The sequence below is a fragment of the Vidua macroura genome, chromosome 19 (assembly GCF_024509145.1).
Source record: "Vidua macroura isolate BioBank_ID:100142 chromosome 19, ASM2450914v1, whole genome shotgun sequence".
NCBI classification, from domain to species: Eukaryota; Metazoa; Chordata; class Aves; order Passeriformes; family Viduidae; genus Vidua; species Vidua macroura.
Genome location: NC_071589.1, coordinates 2,268,771 through 2,287,644, shown reverse-complemented (window position 1 = coordinate 2,287,644; position 18,874 = coordinate 2,268,771). Strand labels below are relative to the sequence as shown.

General features: G+C 43.2%; 1 protein-coding gene across 1 annotated transcript; it reads right to left on the bottom strand.

The window, feature by feature from the left end:
- Positions 1–1,724: 1,724 nt before the first annotated feature.
- LOC128816893 (myosin-1B) lies at positions 1,725–17,755 on the bottom strand. The gene is made up of 38 exons (XM_053994862.1): positions 17,534–17,755; positions 17,303–17,446; positions 17,055–17,211; positions 16,716–16,743; positions 16,503–16,617; positions 16,331–16,423; positions 16,169–16,232; positions 15,986–16,084; positions 15,777–15,880; positions 15,552–15,690; positions 14,266–14,384; positions 14,016–14,165; positions 13,226–13,396; positions 12,498–12,807; positions 11,734–11,813; positions 11,349–11,436; positions 11,145–11,262; positions 10,816–10,939; positions 10,593–10,729; positions 9,599–9,854; positions 8,551–8,793; positions 8,268–8,444; positions 8,037–8,182; positions 7,859–7,949; positions 7,381–7,770; positions 6,902–7,028; positions 6,257–6,375; positions 5,738–5,934; positions 5,168–5,351; positions 4,916–5,081; positions 4,632–4,756; positions 4,134–4,442; positions 3,829–4,032; positions 3,286–3,411; positions 3,021–3,191; positions 2,829–2,933; positions 2,465–2,560; positions 1,725–2,255 (listed from the first exon to the last, which is right to left on the bottom strand). Exons 1-38 carry the CDS (start codon positions 17,735–17,737, stop codon positions 2,103–2,105), a joined length of 5,829 nt encoding a protein of 1,942 aa, XP_053850837.1. The 5' UTR covers positions 17,738–17,755; the 3' UTR covers positions 1,725–2,102.
- Positions 17,756–18,874: the final 1,119 nt, after the last annotated feature.

Sequence of the window (18,874 nt, the reverse complement as noted above, 5' to 3'; positions counted from 1 at the left end):
CCTCTGTGCTGGGCTGAGCCCCCAGTGTGGGCAGCTGGTCAAGGTGGGGATTCTGCCCCTCTGCCTCAGGTCAGACCCTCTCGGGGATCTGGAGGTCGAGATGACTCTGAGATTGTAAAAAGTCTTTTTCTCCCAGCCGGCGTGGCCAAAGAAGAACTCAGAATGCGCAGGGTCGGCTTCTCAAGGTTGTTTATTTTCTCTTATCTAGAACATGCTTTCTCAAGGAGCTGCAGTCTGTCTAGCAGGTCAATCTGTGACAGACTCCCACCCCTTGGGGTGGTGTTACCATTTTATACCAAAAACTCCGTGTGCTGTGTTTACAATAACGTGCCAATGTCTGCCATTGATGTTGGACAGTGTGTCTGTACCTTAAACCAACAGAAAAGTGTCACCAGCACAGCGAGACATGGAGGGCAAGGAGGAGAAGAAGAAGGTCAGGACACGCCCAAATCCCTCCATCTTGTTCCCTTGAACCCCTTATTTTAAAACCCTAAAATTCTACTTTTTCACCCTGTGTTAATTCAACTACCACACTGCTCAAACCCCTGTGGCTTGTAATTCCTCACACAGAGTTGGCAGCTTTTTCCACGGGCTAAAATGGAAGCCACAGGTGTTTTTGACTTCGTGCCAAGGTCTCCGAGCCCCCTGCCAGGGTCTGGAGCCAGCCAGGGCAGCCAGAGGGATGTGCTGGGTTCCCACAAGACCCCACCTGCAGAGCTGCCCCAGCCCTGGGCCCAGCACAGGGAGGAGCTGGAGCTGCTGGAGAGAGCCCAGAGGAGGCCATGGAGCTGCTCCAGGGCTGGAGCCCCGCTGGAGCCAGGCTGGGAGAGCTGGGGGTGCTCACCTGGAGAAGAGAAGGCTCCAGGGAAACCTCAGAGCCCCTTGCAGGGCCTGAAGGAGCTCCAGGAGAGCTGGAGAGGGACTGGGGACGAGGGATGGAGGGACAGGACAAAGGGCAATGGCTTGCCAGTGAAAGAGAGTAGGTTTAGATTAGATATTAGGAAGCACCTGGGAGGGTGCTGAGGCCCTGGCACAGACTGCCCAGAGAAGCTCTGGCTGTCCCATCCCTGGAAGTGTTCAAGGCCAGGTTGGGTGAGTCTTGGAGCAACCTGGGCTAGTGGAAGGTGTCCCTGCTGGTACAACCCATACCAGGAGATGAGAGTAACCCAGGCTTTGTTAATAAATCACTTTGGGGTGCATTAGCATGAAATAACACTGAATGATCAATGTGGTTTTTAAGAGGTGAACATGGATTTCTCTCATATCCACAAAGAATGTAAACCCACATTTTGAGTGAGGCCACGTTGGACAAAGTTATCAGGATTATACTGGAGACTTCATAGGAGGTAAGTGTCTGCCTGACCAGTTTAGGAAATTCAGGGTAGTTTTGGAAACAGAATATAGACAATGACCAACTGACTCTACGAGATTGCTATTTATGCTGCCCTGGGAATGTTGGTTTGCACATCACTTTCATGAACAAAAGTTGAAAGTAGATCTCATTTTAGGTTTAAATGTCCTCTAAATTATATTCCAAAGTGACTTGAAGGATTTAAGAAATTTAACTTGAAGTAAGATCTTGCAAAGAAGACACAAGAATTAAAAGAATAATCAACGATTAAGTGGGAGTAGGAAGGAAGGTGCAGTAAGTTCTTATTGTTTGGCCAGAACATTTGAGATAACACCTATTTTATTCCTAAAGCAACAGTTATAAGGGATAATTACATTCTGTTTCAGAGAAAAAAATTATTTTCTCAGCTAAGGAAGTATTAGATGAAATTTCCTGGTGAGAACAAAGCAGGATGTCTGATTGGACCACTTTAAAAGTGGCTGAAACACTTTGAAAGACCTGAAGCAAGATTTTTAATTGAATAAATAAGTTTAAAATAAGCAAGATAAAATGTAAATCTTAGAAGAAATCAGGGTAATGATTAAAATGCAACACTCAACTTCTCATTATTTACATGGCATAAGCTCTACAATTTTTATTATGTAGGCATTGCTCATCTACAGATTAATGAAGGACAAAGCAGTGACTACAAATAAAAGTGATAGAATGTCACATTCTGTGCAATTCTCTCACTTTACAGCACTGGAAGCATTTACTCTTCACTTTCTGCCTTCTTGCTGATTTCCCGGCTCTTGGCTCGGAGCTTGTTGACCTGTGACTCTGCAATGTCAGCCCGCTCCTCGGCTTCCTCCAGCTCGTGCTGGATCTTGCGGAACTTGGAGAGGTTGACATTGGACAGCTCCTCCTGGAGATAGGAGGAAGCATAAAACACGTTTTAAAACAATTCCACTGTAAAACTGCTAGGTGAAACTATGAAATAAAGAAAGTGAAACAAAGCAGAGACCTACTACCACAATGTTGACCTGGGTTCAAACAGAGCTACACAGGGGAAAACATTAACACAGAATCCCACTTCCACCTGGATAAAGACTGAGCGAACACAGTGATACTCACAGCCTCCTCAGCTTGTCTCTTGTAAGCTTTCACCTTAGTTTGCAGTTTGTCCACCAGATCCTGCAGCCTGAGAACATTTTTCCTGTCTTCCTCCGACTAAAGAGAATGACAAGACAGAGAAGCATCTCTTTTACCCTCCTCTACATGAAATAGAGAGTAACATTTCTATTTGACATTCCTGCCCAGTAAGACAGAAGTGATAAGCTGTATATTGTTAAAATGACAAGAAAGATAGTAATCTTCTGGTGCTTTCATTATTCTCCTTTTTGTATGTGAGACTCAGGACAGAGAGAAATCCGTCAGGGCTATATTTTTGGGTTCCAGGAATAAAAGTGTATCAACACAAAGAAGATTCCTGCCTTACCTGGTAGGTGAGTTCCTTCACCCTCCGCTCGTACTTGCGCACGCCCTTCACAGCTTCAGCGCTGCGCTTCTGCTCAGCATCAACCTCCCCTTCCAGCTCCCGCACCTGCAAGGACAAGCCCATCCCTGCAGCTTCCCTGCCAATGTCTCTCCAAGGACACGCTCACTCAGGCCCAGCCCCAGCCCTACACACCCTGGCCTCCAGCTTCTGGATCTGCTTCTTCCCTCCCTTCAGTGCCAGCTGCTCGGCCTCATCCAGGCGGTGCTGCAGGTCCTTCACTGTCTGGTCCAGGTTCTTCTTCATCCTCTCCAGGTGGGCACTGGTGTCCTGCTCCTTCTTCAGCTCTTCTGCCATCATGGCCGCCTGATCAGAGCAAAAGGTCAAAGCCATTTTGGGGCTGGAGATATTTTGGGGAGAGTACATTCATCCTCAGCCATGCCAGGAGTGTCCAACTCACATCTGTGATGGCCTTCTTGGCCTTCTCCTCAGCATTGCGGGCTTCCTGGATGGTATCCTCCATTTCACTCTGGATCTGGGCAATGTCTGTTTCCAGCTTCTTCTTGGTGTTGATCAAGCTGGTGTTCTGTTGAGCACCATCAGAGGTTTGTTTTTGTAAGTTCATTATTTGAAATCAAGAACATTATAGAATTTTTAATAATTTAAGACACAATTATGTGGAAAAGCAATACCAGAGATTTTCTAGTAAAATTTCTTTTCACTGGGGAAAAACATATTTGTTTTTTTTTTCTTTCTCCATTTTTCATTAATTTGAAAAAAGTGTTCAGGAATATAATCTGTGCAACATCTCATCCACCAAGGCTGGCACAGGAAAGTAACAAAAATAGAGTAAGGGAAAAGTCACCAGTGCACACATATTTTTCAGCAAAGATCTCTTTTAGTAACGTGATGAATACGCCACAAAAGAGGACTGTCTTCCTCCAAGTTGAGCATCCAATGGTGATTGGAATAAACCATAAAAGTGTTCACCAAATGGCCTCACCTGGGTGTGGAGGAGCTGAACTCTCTCACTGGCATCCAGAAGCTCCTGCTCAGCCACTTTCCTCGACCGCTCCGTCTGCTCCAGGGCTGCCCGGAGCTCCTCAACTTCAGCCTGCAGCAGGTTTGCTCTGCGCTCCACCATGGCCACCTGCTCCTTCAGGTCCTCTTGTGACCTGAGTGCATCATCCAGATGGATCTGGGTGTCCTGTAGAGCCATTGAAAGAAATTATAAGAAGATTTAGAGCTCCTGTGGACTGAAAGTATTAATCAAGATATTCCTCTGTAGGCAATTTCTGTTCAACAGACCTTCAGCACTCCCTGTGTATTTCTCAGGTTCTTCTGTGCCTCTGCAGCCTGGCGGTTGGCATGGCTCAGCTGGATCTCTATTTCATTCAGGTCTCCCTCCATCTTCTTCTTCAGCCTCAGGGCTTCATTCCTGCTCCTGATCTCAGCATCCAGGGTGCTCTGCATGGAGTCCACAACTCGGAGGTGGTTTCTCTTCATCTGTTCAATCTCCTCGTCTTTCTCTGCTATCTTCCTGTCAATCTCAGACTTCACTTGGTTGAGCTCAAGCTGCAGGCGCAGGATCTTCCCCTCCTCATGTTCCAGGGAGGCCTGGGAAAGAAAAAATAAGAATACTTTTCAGGTGACAAATGTTGAACCTGAAGCTCTGAGTAAAAAAGAGTGCTATGTTTAGAAAATATCTCTACTTTTTTAAGATGTCTTTTCCGCATTTGTCTTGGAATGAGATAAGCAAGATGGAGATCCAAGACACATAAGACAGCAAGAAATAATACTGTGTACCTCAGCTTCCTCGAGAGCAGCCTGGATTTCAGATTTCTCCTGCTCAATCTGCTTCTTGACTTTCTCCAGCTCATGAATCGCCTTTCCTCCCTCCGCAATCTGCTCCGTGAGGTCGGAAATCTCCTCTGCAAGGAAGGGTGAAAAGCGCCATGGTCAGGCAGAGAGCTGAATGCAGAAAGGCTCTGGTGCATCAAGGTGCCAGGCAAGATCTTAACCCTGCAGGCCCAGATGGTTTCAGATAGACAAGCTTGTGAGAAAGGCCAGTGAGGAGCAGAGGGACTTACGCTGCAAGTTCTTGTTCTCCCGCTTCATTGTTTCCAGGTGGTCCAAGGACTCCTCATAGGCATTCTTCATCTTGAACAGCTCTGTGCTCAGAGAGCGCGACTCCTTCTGCGAGGCCTCCAGCTCAGCCTGCGTTTCCTCATACTTCTGCTTCCATTCTGCCAGGATCTGCAGAGAAACGGGCTGTGAGCAGGGCTGTGGCCATCACGGGGCCGTGCTCTGGCCAGGAGTGCTGGTGCTGGAGGCCAAAAGACCTTGTCAAAGTTCTTCTGCTTCTTATCCAGAGCAGCGCAGGCAGCATTGGATCTCTCCACGTCAATCATCAGGTCCTCCACTTCATTCTGCAGCCTCTGCTTTGTCTTTTCCAGGGAGGCACATTTGGCATTGACAGCCTCAACATGTTCCTCTGCATCCTGCAGGCGCTGGGCCAGCTTCTTCCTGAGAGGAGAGCAACACAGTGACATGTTTGCGCTTGGATGGGTGTCAGTTCTTTACTGTCATGAGTTTGTAACTTTGGAGGTTTTGATCCAAATTCTTTCCACAATGTTTTTTATTGTCCACAAGTGCATGTAGCCAACAACATCTGTCACTTCTGTGTCTTTTCTCTTTAGGAGGATTAGGCCTGTCTTAGTCCTTCTAGCCCTAAAGCCTATGTTTTCCCTTCCAATCTCTCTCTCTTTCTTTCCCTTCCTCTCTCCCATTTTTTTCATAAAGACACTCTATCCTTGCCTCCATTCTTATCTTAACCCACTCTCAGAGATTCCAATTTCCCTTGACCAGTTTTGGTCCTCTCCAGTCATTTGCCATCCTGCTTCCCCACGTACTTGGCCTCCTCGAGCTCCTCCGTGCGCTGAATCGCGTCCGTCTCGTATTTGGTTCTCCACTGGGCCACTTCGCTGTTGGCCTTGGACAGGGCTCGCTGCAGCTCCCCCTTGGCCTCCTGCTCCTCCTCATATTGTTCCCGGAGCAAGTCACAGTCGTGGCGAGCGGACTGCAGGGCGTGGGCCAGGGCGTTCTTGGCCTGTGGGAAGAATAGCGGTGTGACAATGAATGGGAATATCCTGGCAGATCTCCTGACAGAAATGCTGATGGGCACTGATTGTGCTGTGAGTAATGGCAAGCTACTGAATGAAAATAGGAAGTCCAGGTATCTGCAAAACAATTAACATGTAGACTGTGGGGAAGGAGGAACAAAACTAGTATGGCAAGGCTTGCACTGTATTACTTAAGTTTTTTTTTTCCTCCCTTTCATCTTATTGATTCTGTAATTTCATTTGTATCTAAAGCTCCTCCTAGACAGAAGGAATCCAATGGACAACTCAGAATTTGGAGAGCCTTCTTACCTTTATCTCTTCCTCTAGATGCCTTTTGAGTTCCTCAATCTGTTGGGTGAAAGCCTGTTTGCCTCTTGACAGCTGAGAAATCAGAGCATCTTTCTCATCTACCTGGCGTGAAAATTCACCTGGGAGTGTTCAGATGAGTAAAAAAACTTGTTATCACTTTTGTAAAATTATTAATCTTGATAATAAATGCCCATATACAAATACTTTGAGCTAAACAAATTTTTACTTCTTTCCTGGATTCCTAATCACCGATACCCACATTTCTTAGAGGCTAGAAATGATGTGTCATGGAAAATCCCACCAGACTTACTCTGTTTGCATTAAGCCTTGAGTTTACAGAATGAGTACCACAGTGCCATCCAGAGGGATTACGGCCCATGGGAAACTGAGGAGGTTTAAAAGGCCAAGCAATCCAGGCAAGGCCTCATGTGATGAGTAGGGGGAACGATCACTCTCCCCTAACCCGTTGGCAACGCTTCTAATGCAACTCAGGATTCTGTTGGCCAGCTTCATCACAAAGCACTCCTTTGGCTCAGGTTCAACTTGGTTCATATTCAATCCTCCAAGACTCCAAGTCAGTTTTACTTTTTTTTTCAAAAGACCCAGGTAATATACAGTATTCTTTTAAAACCACAAATATCTTACCGGATTCTGTTTGTAGCCGAGCTCTTTGAGCACTAATGTCATTAATTATGCGCTGCTGTTCCTCCTCCTTTGTCTTAATCTCACTCAATTGATCCTCTAGGGAACGACACATCTTCTCCAGATTTGCCTGTTTGCATGAGGAACGGAAGGAAAGATGTTTAATGGTTCAATCATAATTTGTGAGAATATGAAGTCTTCTAAAGTAAGAAATAATTATTCAGAAGCCGAAATTTCTCAGTTAACCGATATATATTTCTATGAAGTTTGTGTCCCCAGTTCCAACACCTGTATATTCCCTGCCACTGGTAGGGTGGATGAAATGATATCACCAAATGATTTAACTAATACTGAAACATTTAAACACACATTGAAGTTGCAAAGTGCAATAGTTTATTCTGAACTACGACTAACTAAAATTTCTATGTTAAAATACAAATATCTGATTATGTTTGAATCAATGAGAAGAAATATTTACGTACCTTGACTTTGGAGACAGACTCCATGTTGCTGGCCAAGTCGTCAATCTCCATCTTCAGCTCACTCTTCTCCTTCTCCAGCTTCTGCTTCACGCGTTGCAGGTTGTCGATCTGCTCGCCCAGCTCAGCTGTGCTGTCCGCGTGCTTCTTGCGCAGGGCGGCAGCCGTGGCTTCGTGCTGCAGCGTGGCCTCTTCCAGGTCACGGCGCATCTTCTGGAATTCTGCCTCACGCTTCTTGTTCATCTCAATCTGAGCTGCTGTGGCACCTCCTGCTTCTTCCAGGCGCTCGCTGATCTCCTCCAGCTCCCTGGACAGGTCAGCGCGATGCTTCTCTGCTTTAGCGCGAGAGGTTCGCTCTGCCTCAATTTCCTCCTCCAGCTCCTCAATACGGGCCTGCAGAACACCAGGGACCCTTCACACCCGTGCCCTCCTCCTGCCTGAGCTGAGCCTGAGCAAGGCAGGGGAAGAAACAGAGACTTGCCTGCAGCTCCTTGATCTTCTTCTGAAGTTGCATGCCCAGGGCTTGTTCATCCTCAGTTTTACTTTGGATCTGGCTGATCTCAAAGTCTTTCCTTTGGGCCAAGTGAACCGTGTTAGAGCTCAAAGAAAAGAGACAAGTGCTGCAGCCCAGCACTCAGGTACCCCAGAGCCACACTTACTTCTTCAGTTTCTCATCCAGCTGCTGCTTATCATTCTCCAAATCCATGATGCTGTCCTGGGCCAGCTTCAGGTCTCCTTCCAGTTTCCTCTTAGCTCTCTCCAGGTCCATGCGCAGTTTCTTCTCTTGCTCCAGGGACCCTTCCAGCTAAACACAACAAGACCATCAGGGCTCTGCCAGCCAGGCTGGACTCCATACCTGTCCTGTTCCTGCTCTCTGTCTGTGTGCTTACATCATCCACTTGCTGCTCCAGCTTGGTCTTGGCTTTGGTCAGAGTATTGACTTTGTCCTCCTCTGCCTGCAGGTCATCCAGGGTCTGCTGATGGGCCTCTTGGAGGGCTTTCTTCTCTTTTGTCAGCTTGGCAATGGTCTCGTCCAAAGCTGCCATCTCCTCAGTCAGGTTTTTCACCTTTGAGAAGAAGGGAGCAAATGAAAATAAAGGAAGTAGCTATAGAAGTCCTGTAATAGCACACAGCCCATTTTCTGGAGTGCCAGTGACAGGTTCTACCTCATACCTTGTTTTCAGTGGCGTGTTTTTCCTTCTCCACCTTGGCCAGTGTTAGCTCAAGGTCATCAATATCTTTCTTCAACTCTGAACATTCATCCTCCAGCTTCCTCTTCTTGGCTGTCAGCTCAGCATTCATCTCTTCTTCTTCTTCTGCTCTCTCTGTCAACTCCTTAATTTTGGCTTCCAGCTGGATTTTGGTTTTGATGAGCTGGTCACATCTTTCCTCAGCATCAGCCAAACCATCAGCTTCCTACATGATTCATTTAATAAAACAGTTTTCAACCTGGGGCTACTGGCTCAGATGTACTTTTATTCTGTAGACATCTAAATGCCATCAGATTAATCCAAATACTTTCTTGTAAATACAGTTTTAAGGACATTATTGTTGCTACATTCTTACTTCAAGGGAAAAAGTGAAGCAGTGAACTTTCACACTGTGTTTCTTGAAGAGGCAGGAATCATAAATGCTAGAGCCCTTCCTCCTCCAGCTGATTTCACTTGTGATTTTCCAAACAAAATATGTTAGGACCTCCAGACAACCTTAATTGGTCAGCTGATAACATATCAAAATTGTAAAGTATATAAATTTCTATAAAGATGTGGTAGAGACTCTGGGAGAGCTCCATTGGTCAGAGCATGGTACTAAAACCACCAAGGTTGTGGGTTCAATCCTGATATGGGCCATTCACTTAAGAGCTGGGCATCATGATCCCTCTGAGAGTCTTCCAACTTAAACTATTCTGTGATTCTAATTGCTTCTGTTAGTTACTGTGTGGGATTAAAATTACATACTGCAAAATGACATACTGTTTGCTGACTGGAAATTGATTTCTCTTCTGATTTAAAAGTATAAGGAACCATCTGCAATAGTTAATTGCAGATGTATTAAGGTTTCCTGATTTCAGCTTAGCAATTCTATGTGGCTTTTGTTCCTATTTTATGAAATATGTGTATATTTAAAAATAATTGGTATTTTGGGATACTATGTCTTTACTGAGACATTTGGGATGATTTTATATAGGATGTTACAAGCAAAAAAATTTAGCAATACTCACAGCCTGCACTTGGAGCTGCAGGTCATTTTTCTCCTGCACCAAGGCCACCATTTTCTCCTCCAGCTCCTTCCGCTTTGCCTCAGACTTTGCAAGCTCCTCCTTGGTTTTCTCAAACTCTTCCTTCATGTTGGCCATCTCCTTCTCAGACTCTGCACTCTTCAGCAAGGGCTTGATCTTGAAGAACAGCTTCATCCATGGCCAGTGTTTGACATTCATGAATGAACGAACGTTGTACTGGATGCAGAAGATGGACTCCCTGAAAGGTAATAACAAAATATATTTTGGCACATATTTTTAAATCTATAAAACATATTTAGCAGTATATGTTAGTATATATAGCATGAAGTTCAACACATAACACTTCTTATTTTTGTATATATATATATAGTATCTGTATATAGTATATTTGTATACATATATAGTTCTGTATATCTCTACGTGTAAAACATTTATCATGTATTATCCAATATAGATTTCTTAATAATGCGTAGATCATGTTTTATATATAACCTATATATATTTCCACTGGAAACCTTCTAGTGTTAAGTAGAGTATTAACCTGTATGGACAGTTTTGAAGTCCAGGTGTTTGGCTTATTTTATGGCCAATGAAAAGGAACACTTCTATAAGTTGACTTAGTCACTTTTATGAAATTTATTAAAGGGAAGAGGATGCTTCTCTTATGACAGAAATATTACTTTCTCTCATTTTACTTAGCAGTGACCTAAAATAATTTGCTTAGACTAGATATCGAGTTTCTCAACATACATACGATATAGGCATTTAATGACTTCAGCAACAAAGTATTAAAAAAAATTGTTTCCCTAAGATGGGATTTTATACTATTTCATCTGTTTTCAGGATATACTTTCATATTGACAAATTGAATAAATGAGAAATAAATGAGACTCTTTGTGAAGCAGCTTATTTTCAGTTTTGTTCATGCCATTAGTATCTGATGAGGATTGTCCCAGCAAGCCAAGTAAATATCTACCTCCTCTCCATCATTTTCTTGAACTCCACCCTCATCAGGAAGCCCCTGCACATGGCCTGGGTGCGGGTGATGAGTTCTGCCAGCTTCTCATCCCTCATCTCCTCCAGGAGTCCCAGCAGCCCAGCTTTGAAGAACACCTTCAAAGAGAGAGGCAATGTTGCAGCACATCACTGTCAGGTAGAGAGAGCAAAGCCCAGGCTGGCAGAGAATGGGGGGTTTGTACCTTGGTGTGTCCAAATTTGTACTGGGTGTGGTCCACATCGATTGACCCAAGGAGCTTCTCAGAAGCCTTCTTGCTATCGATGAACTGTCCCTCAGGGATGGCACTGGCATTAAGCACCTTGTATCTGTGGAATAGGAGGAAGATAAGGAATAAATAATAGCCCTTTGAAAATGTCTTTTTTTTTTTTTTCCTCAATAGCTATAGAAAGAACCTGGATGACTCACTTGGACAAATGACTTTTGTATATCTAAAGGCAACTTCCATAGTACTTAAAACAATTAGGAAATACAAATGTGGATATGGTGGAGGGTGATGAAATATAATCTGACCTCTGTTTAAAGTCAGCATAGAGGATTCTGCTGGGGAAGCCTTTCCTGCAAATCCTGATCCCTTCCAGCACGCCGTTACATCGCAGCTGGTGCAGCACCAGCTCGTGCTCCATGGCACCTAATAAATCACAGAACAAAACTGTATATCATTTTACTGCACAGAGAAGATCAGATATATCACACCTCGGAACTTTAACAACTTACCAGGTGTTTTTGTTTCATTAGGAATAAGGCACCGCACAAAATGGGGATGTGTACTTCTCAAATTGCTCATCAGCTTGTTTAAATTTTCCTTAGGAGCAAGAACAAAGCCTTGAGTTTAGAAGTGTCACTTACACAATCTCAATACTAGGTGGAGATAAAAACATTGCAATAAAGCCATGATAAGTAATTTTTTTTTACAGAACTTTTGGGCAGTTCTGAAAGAATACTTCCCAAGATTCAGTAAGAATTCCTCTTTACTAGAGGCAAATTATTTTATCCTTTCTGAACACAAAGATATATTAGATCAATCTAAGGCATTTCTGAACTGAATTTTCTGTTTTTCTTTTCATAATGTGTTAAGTTTAGAATGATTATTCTACAGTACCCGGAAGAGAGCTGAGACGGTCTGGAAAGAAGAACCCTTCTTCTTGGCACCCTTCTTGCCGCCACCACCACCACTGCTCTCTAAAAAATAATAAAGCTTTTTTAATATAGATATAAATAATTAGAATATAAATATTATTTTTATAATAATAAAGAAGTGAACAACAAAAGCACACAGAATCTGAAAAACCTTATATATTCATCTTAAAAAATCTAGCAAAAATAATAATATGATCAAAATTTGCAAATTCAGACTGTGGTTAAAGTTACAAAAAGAAGCTTGAATTTTTCAGATGACAGTAGAAGGATATTTAATGACTTCAAGCTGAAATTTAGAAAATGCAGTCGGGAAAAAGAACGTGACATTTTGCATAGAAAGACATTTGAGGAACTAAACTAATAGCTAGTAAATACACCAAATGCAGTGTTTATGTATCCTTATATCTAAGGGTATGCATAAATTTAACAGCACGTTGATACATTTGACTGCACTCACTGAAGTATTTGAGAATGGTCCATATTGCAGAAATCTGGTTTCTCAGCTGGACTGGTTTAATGCTCTAGTACAGCTGCATCATTCTAAAACCTACAGATCTATTAAAGTCTCTAGGGAGTAGTAATATCCTTTATTAGACTGAGTTCCAAAAAGTAGATGAGGTTTTGGGTTTTCAATTTTAGAAATGTAAATATCGTTGCAAAATATTATTACAGCATTTTAATTTCTTTTTCTGTAAACTATAGTAGAACTGATTTCAAAGAAATCACCTGCTTCTGCCCCACCAGCAGATGCAAAGAGCAAGGCCAAGGTCTTCAAGGATGACTTCTGATATAACCCCACAACAGTTTCATTCAGAGGGTCCTTGTTCTTCTCCAGCCACCCAGTGATGTTGTAGTCCACTGTGCCAGCGTAGTGCACCAGGGAGAAGTGGGCCTCAGCCTTGCCTTTGCCAGGCTTGGGCTTCTGGAAGTTGTTGGACTTGCCCAGGTGCTGGTCATAGAGCTTGTTCTTGAAAGAGGTGTCAGTTGCCTTGGGGAACATGCACTCCTCTTCCAGGATGGAGAAAATGCCCATGGGCTGGGAGGAATAGCAACATGTGAAGGAAGTGTGGAAAGAAGAAACAGAGGCAATGTATGTAAGAAAGAGGAATGGAAGATAAAAGTTATAGAAAAAAATCCTCCTCAGTGTGTGTAATCTTATGTTTCTCAAAAAGGGCATTTTGTTAGTGGACATGCCATCAGTTATACAAAAACACACTCCCCCATAAGATTCAGGGTTGGGATGTAATAAAGATCTAGCATGTAGAAATTAATTTTGTACATGTTTGGTGAAAGTGGAAAGCAGAATGAATGAAAGTAGTAGCATTCAGATCTAAGGAAAAAAATTAAACTTCCTATATGCTCTTTCTTTAAAAAAGAGACAGAAAATTTCTTAAGAAACGTTAAAATAGAGATTTTATAACTGAAAAACTGTTAAGCATGTGGGGGCCAATAACCTTCTCAATGAGCTCAATGCAGGCAGCCAGGTCCATGCCAAAGTCAATGAACTCCCATTCAATCCCCTCCTTCTTGTACTCCTCCTGCTCCAGCACGAACATGTGGTGGTTGAAGAACTGTTGCAGTTTCTCATTGGTGAAGTTGATGCACAGCTGCTCCAGGCTGTTGAACTGCAGAAGGCAAAGATTTACTTACTTGTGAATTTCAGTTCCAGGAATACCTTCCATCTTCCAATAGGCTTTATGCTTATCCCATTAAGGTCTCCATGACTGGAATCTTGAATTTCTACTGCTGGAACTGGACAGGTGACTGGCATATTCCATCCTCTAATATATCTGACCTTTTAGGCCCTGGCACTATCTCAACATAATTCTAAGCTCTGAACAGATCTGCAGAGCTTAGTCCAAGTCTAGCTTTTCATTTGTTTGAATTTGTGTATATTACCTCTCTATTCCCAAGCATTCGGAGGATATCTGGCTTCAGCATTAACAAAAACTTCCTTTAAAAAAGGCATATTTTAACTTCCTCAAAGTCTCTGCTATTATTTATCAGTTGTTCAACAGTTTTCAATGCAATTTTCACTTCTTCATTCAACAACAAACATCTACAAATACATACAGCCCTAGGGGATATGCAATGCGATGAGAACCAGAAGGGTACCCTTCCTAGAGGAAAGGTAGGATTATCTAATAAATAGAAATAACTGAAATAAAGCACACCCCAACCCCCAAATTATTCCAATTTCCTAATGCCTCTTCCAGGAAAGCTTTATGAAGATCCTCCTCTTACATCAAAGATCTCGAAGCCAGCAATGTCCAGGACACCAATGAAGTACTGCCTGGGCTGCTTCGTGTCCAGCTGCTGGTTGATGCGAACAACCATCCACAGGAACATCTTCTCAAACACAGATTTTGCCAGGGCACCCACTGAATTGTATACCTAAGAAAAGGTTAAAGGAAAGCTATGATCTGCAGCAGAAGAGGAAGATCAAAATTTTTAATTCAAGTCTTTTTTTTTTCTATTTTCACTTGTCTCTTACCTGCTGCACAGTTTGGCCTTTGGTCACGTATTCATTCCCCACCTTGACTCGGGGGTAGCAGAGGGCCTTGAGCAGGTCTGCTGAGTTCAGACCCATCAGGTAGGCAGCCTTGTCAGCAACTAAGGAAACAAGCATAGAGCAGGATCAGATATTAACTCTCCAGTGAAAAAGTCTTGTAGTAATGCAGATTTCTACAGAAGCCTCATATACGTTACCATGTCCTTTAAAATATTGTAGTTTTTCTTGACTTACTATTTTTTTTCTGATTTAATCTATTTAATTAATAAAGGTAAATATTATTCCAGTACTTTTACAATGAACGTGCAAGAGACTAGACAGACAAAAGGACCAAGAGCCATGAAAACAGCAGGTCAAACAGTCACAATTTCTGAATAAACAGAATAGGAAAGTGGTTGGTATTCAAGTACATGGCACGGAAAATTGTAGTCAGTGAAACTCTCCTGTCATTGGAGAGAGAGAGGTAGATTAGTGAGGTATAATGCTAAAGGTATGACAAGGATATCTTGTACAACTTTCGTAATCGGAATATATTGTCCCTAAGGATAAATATCAAACACATTAAGTCTTTCCCAGCTCCCTTTTTATCTGCAGCTAGATTAACAAATACAAACACCACAGCACAGCATATCATCTGTCATCACTTTCCAATTTGCTGCCTGTCTTGTCCCACAGTGAAGCTGATAGCAAGTACCAGTACTATTTACAGAGTACTTCAATGTGAGAAGGCCAAACCTCATTATATAAGATTTAAACACAGATGCTAATGTTGAGCTGCTTTTATGTGTTATTTCCAACAAGACATTTAAGGCACATTCATAACTAGAAAGATGAAACAAGAAGAAAATTTCAGTTTTGTAGATATATATGGATGTATATGCACACTGTGGTTGTACATAGGCTACTCTGCTATAATTATATAAATATTCATTAGTACTTGAGAGCTGTTCCTGATTCTGTGTCAAGTCTAGCAAGTTTCCATTCAAAGCAAAGTTCACTTTACTTTTGCCTGACTCATACTCTGACAGAAAACAGAAGCATGCTTTAGGAGTCACTGGACTTAATTTTTTGCTTTGTTCAAAATAATCTACAGGTTCCACTGAGTTGTGTTCCACCTGAGAAGTCCTCTGGCTAGGATGCACTGCTATTCTACAATACTGGCACTGGGGAAATGCACAGGCTGAGTCATCATTCTGACCCTCACATGCTGCCTTCAACTCAGTGAGTGTTCACTGTCTCCCGTGCTCTGGGATGGGTTCTGCTGGTACCTTCGGTGCCATCAGGCTCTGCCTGCTCCTCTCGTTGTTTCTGCTTGAACTTCAGGTTCCCATAGTGCATGACAGCCCCTGTCAGCTTGTAGATGGCTGTTTTCTCATCAGCACTAAAACCCAGGATGTCAATGGCACTCTGACAAAAGAGTTGTTAAGGTGAGTACCCCAGCTGTTAAAGGCCAGAGAAATGAAACTTCACGTGAGAGAACTTCTGCTACGTACGTCGGTGGCCATCAGCTCCTCCTGGTCGTTAATGCTGGGAACTGTGATCTCACCCTGACTCACATACAGATAGTCATAGGGGTTGGTGGTGATCAGTAACATCTCTGAAAAGAAGGACAAAACCCAGCCAGGTCAAATGCAATCGGCACAGAAAGGAAGTCAAAGTTGTTCCGTGACCTTTGCCTGGAGGAGTTAGTGATCTTTCCTACCAATTAGCTCTGGCTTCTTGTTGGACATGATCTGATAAAAGATGTGGTAGCTCCTTTCCGCCTTGAGCTGGAAAGTGACTCTGGACTTCTCCAGCAGATCTGGTGAGGAAAGTAGGACACAGTCAAGCACAAGAAGTGGGGAAGACTGGAGGGAAGGGGGATCAGGCCAGAAGGGTGTCTTACAAGTTTCAATGTCAGCAGAAGCCAGTTTGCCTGTGGCACCAAAATGGATTCTGATGAATTTACCCTGAAAGCAGCAGGAAAGTCAGTTGAGATTTATTTTACCCATCTGGACAGCAAGAATATTCAAATTGGTGTTGTCAGTTGTGCCAAGTAAGAACTCACAAAGCGTGAGGAGTTGTCGTTCCTCACGGTCTTGGCGTTTCCAAAGGCCTCCAGCAGTGGGTTGGCACTGATGATTTGATCCTCAAGTGTCCCCTGAAACAGATGTCTTCTTGTCATGATCTAGCTCATCAAGAAATTGGATAGCTGCAGGGTTCTAGGCCTGGGAGCTCACCTGCATTTTGCCTGAGGTCTGCTCCTCCTTCTTCTTGTCCCCGCTGGCTGCAATTGTTGCAAAGTACTGGATGACACGCTTTGTGTTCACAGTCTTCCCGGCCCCGGATTCTCCGCTGCCAAAGGCAAGAGAGAAGCAGAGGGTGCGTGGTCAGGCAGGAGGTGCCCTGGCACCGGGCAGCCCCGCAGGGACCCGTGCAGGGGGTGTACGTACGTGATCAGGATGGACTGGTTCTCCCGATCTGTGAACAAGGCAGAAACACGGCACTTAAAACTCAGTGAACAACAGAGAAAGAATGAAGCATAGATAAGTTCAATGTTTTGCCTCATGTCAGCTTGACATGAACAAGCAAATCTCCAAAGCACATCACTGGGTGCAGAGATATCTTTCATTTAAAACAGTGAAAACAATGCTATGAAGATAGTAAACTCCAACAGATGTGTGTGTCAGAGGCAAGAATGGTTTGAAAAAGTCTCTTCACTTTGCTGAGACAGAGTATCCCTTCAGAGAATTGAATGGTCCAATGCCCCTGAGGCAGAGAGAGGCACTCACCAGTCAGCATGAACTGATAGGCGTTGTCAGAGATGGAGAAGATGTGTGGAGGGGCCTCCTGGCGCTTCTTGCCTCGGTAGGCCAACACCACCTCGGGGTTGTACACCGGCAGCCACTTGTAGGGGTTGACAGTGACGCAGAAGAGACCCGAGTAGGTCTGTGAGGAAGGGACACAGCACGTTGCCTTCCCCTGAGCCTGGCCCAGCAGCTCCTGAGGCTGCCCAGAGGAAGCTGCTGCTGCCACTTACGTAGATCATCCAGGCTGCGTAACGCTCTTTGAGGTTGTACAGCACGGCGGGTTCGTGGAGGTGGGTCATCATGGCCATGTCCTCGATTTTGTCATACTTGGGAGGGTTCATGGAGAAGATTTGATCTTCCTTCACAGTCAGGGTCTGTCAAAGGGCAGGAAGGTACATACATGTCAGCTAAGAGCCAGAGTGGGAATGTACTGCTTTTGGTAAATTTTGCATTTTACCCACCTCTCCCCCTTCAGTCTTGACAGTGATCTTTCCTGGTTCCCTGCTCTGAATTGTGCTCTTCACATAGGACTCCTTTGCATGTACCACGAAGACAGATGACTTGGCATCAAAAGGTTTGTTCTGGGCCTCAATTCTCTCCTTTTCCGATTTTCGGAGGTAAGGAGCCGCCTCCCCAAAGATGGCCATCTCAGCGTCCGTAGACATGGCTGCTGCTTACTACACGTAATGCAGCAAGTATCTGAGGATAAAGCATATATTAAAATAGTGTGGGATGGAACAAAACACTCCTATAGCACATTTGATTGCTCTTCTTTTGGTATCAACTAAATTGCCTTTTATTTTTCTGCTAATTCAGAGTTCTCTTCTGCATTTTTTTTCTATTATTATTCTTTTTTTTTTGTGTGGTCAGATCGTTAGTCATATTGGACAATTTCATTTACAGAAGAATGCTTTCTGTGTTTTTGTATTTGGGGTCCCAGCAGAGGAAGGACATGGAGCTGTTGGAGTGAATCCAGAGGAGGCCATGGAGATGCTCCAAGGGATAAAGCCCCTCTGCTCTGGAATTAGGCTGGGAGAGCTGGGGTAGTTCAGTCTGGAGAAGAGAAGACTCTAAGAAGACCTTCCAGCAGCCTTTCATTGCCTAAATTATTTCCAAGACACTTGAAGGGGAACTTTAGACAAAGGCCTGGAGCAACGGGACAAAGGGGAATGGCGCACAACTGAAATAGGATGAGCTTAGATCAGATATTAGGAAGAATAATCTTTACAACAAAAAAAAATTACTTTGCCTTCTTAGCCAAAGACAAATTTCACGACACAAATTGGTGCTATCAATTCAAGTGAATGGGTGCAATTTCCTGACTGGTTTTGTCTCTTACAACATGTTTTTCCACTTGGTTAATATGTTATAATTCAAATGCGACCATTCCACAAAATAATCATGGAATGTTGAAAAATTGTGCCAGATTTTCACCAGCAATTTTAACACTGCTTATATTATCTCGCATTTTCTTATAAGATTCCTAACAGGAATAATACTAACTCTTCCTAGGAGGAATAAGGTTGCTATATTATATATCTTAGTATACACTATGTCAGTATTTTTATTATGTTATTATATATTACAGTATATTAGTTTACATTTGTATATTATATCTACATTGTACATTGTGTTATTTTATAGACACTGAATGCTTTTCTCACAACATATCCTTATGATAGTATCAAAAACTATAATATAATTGTAGTTTAGTATACATTGATATATGTATGTAATGTTTCAGTAGACTGACTTTTAAAAGCATTAAACTATTTTCTTTTGATTGTTTTGTTTGACATTTC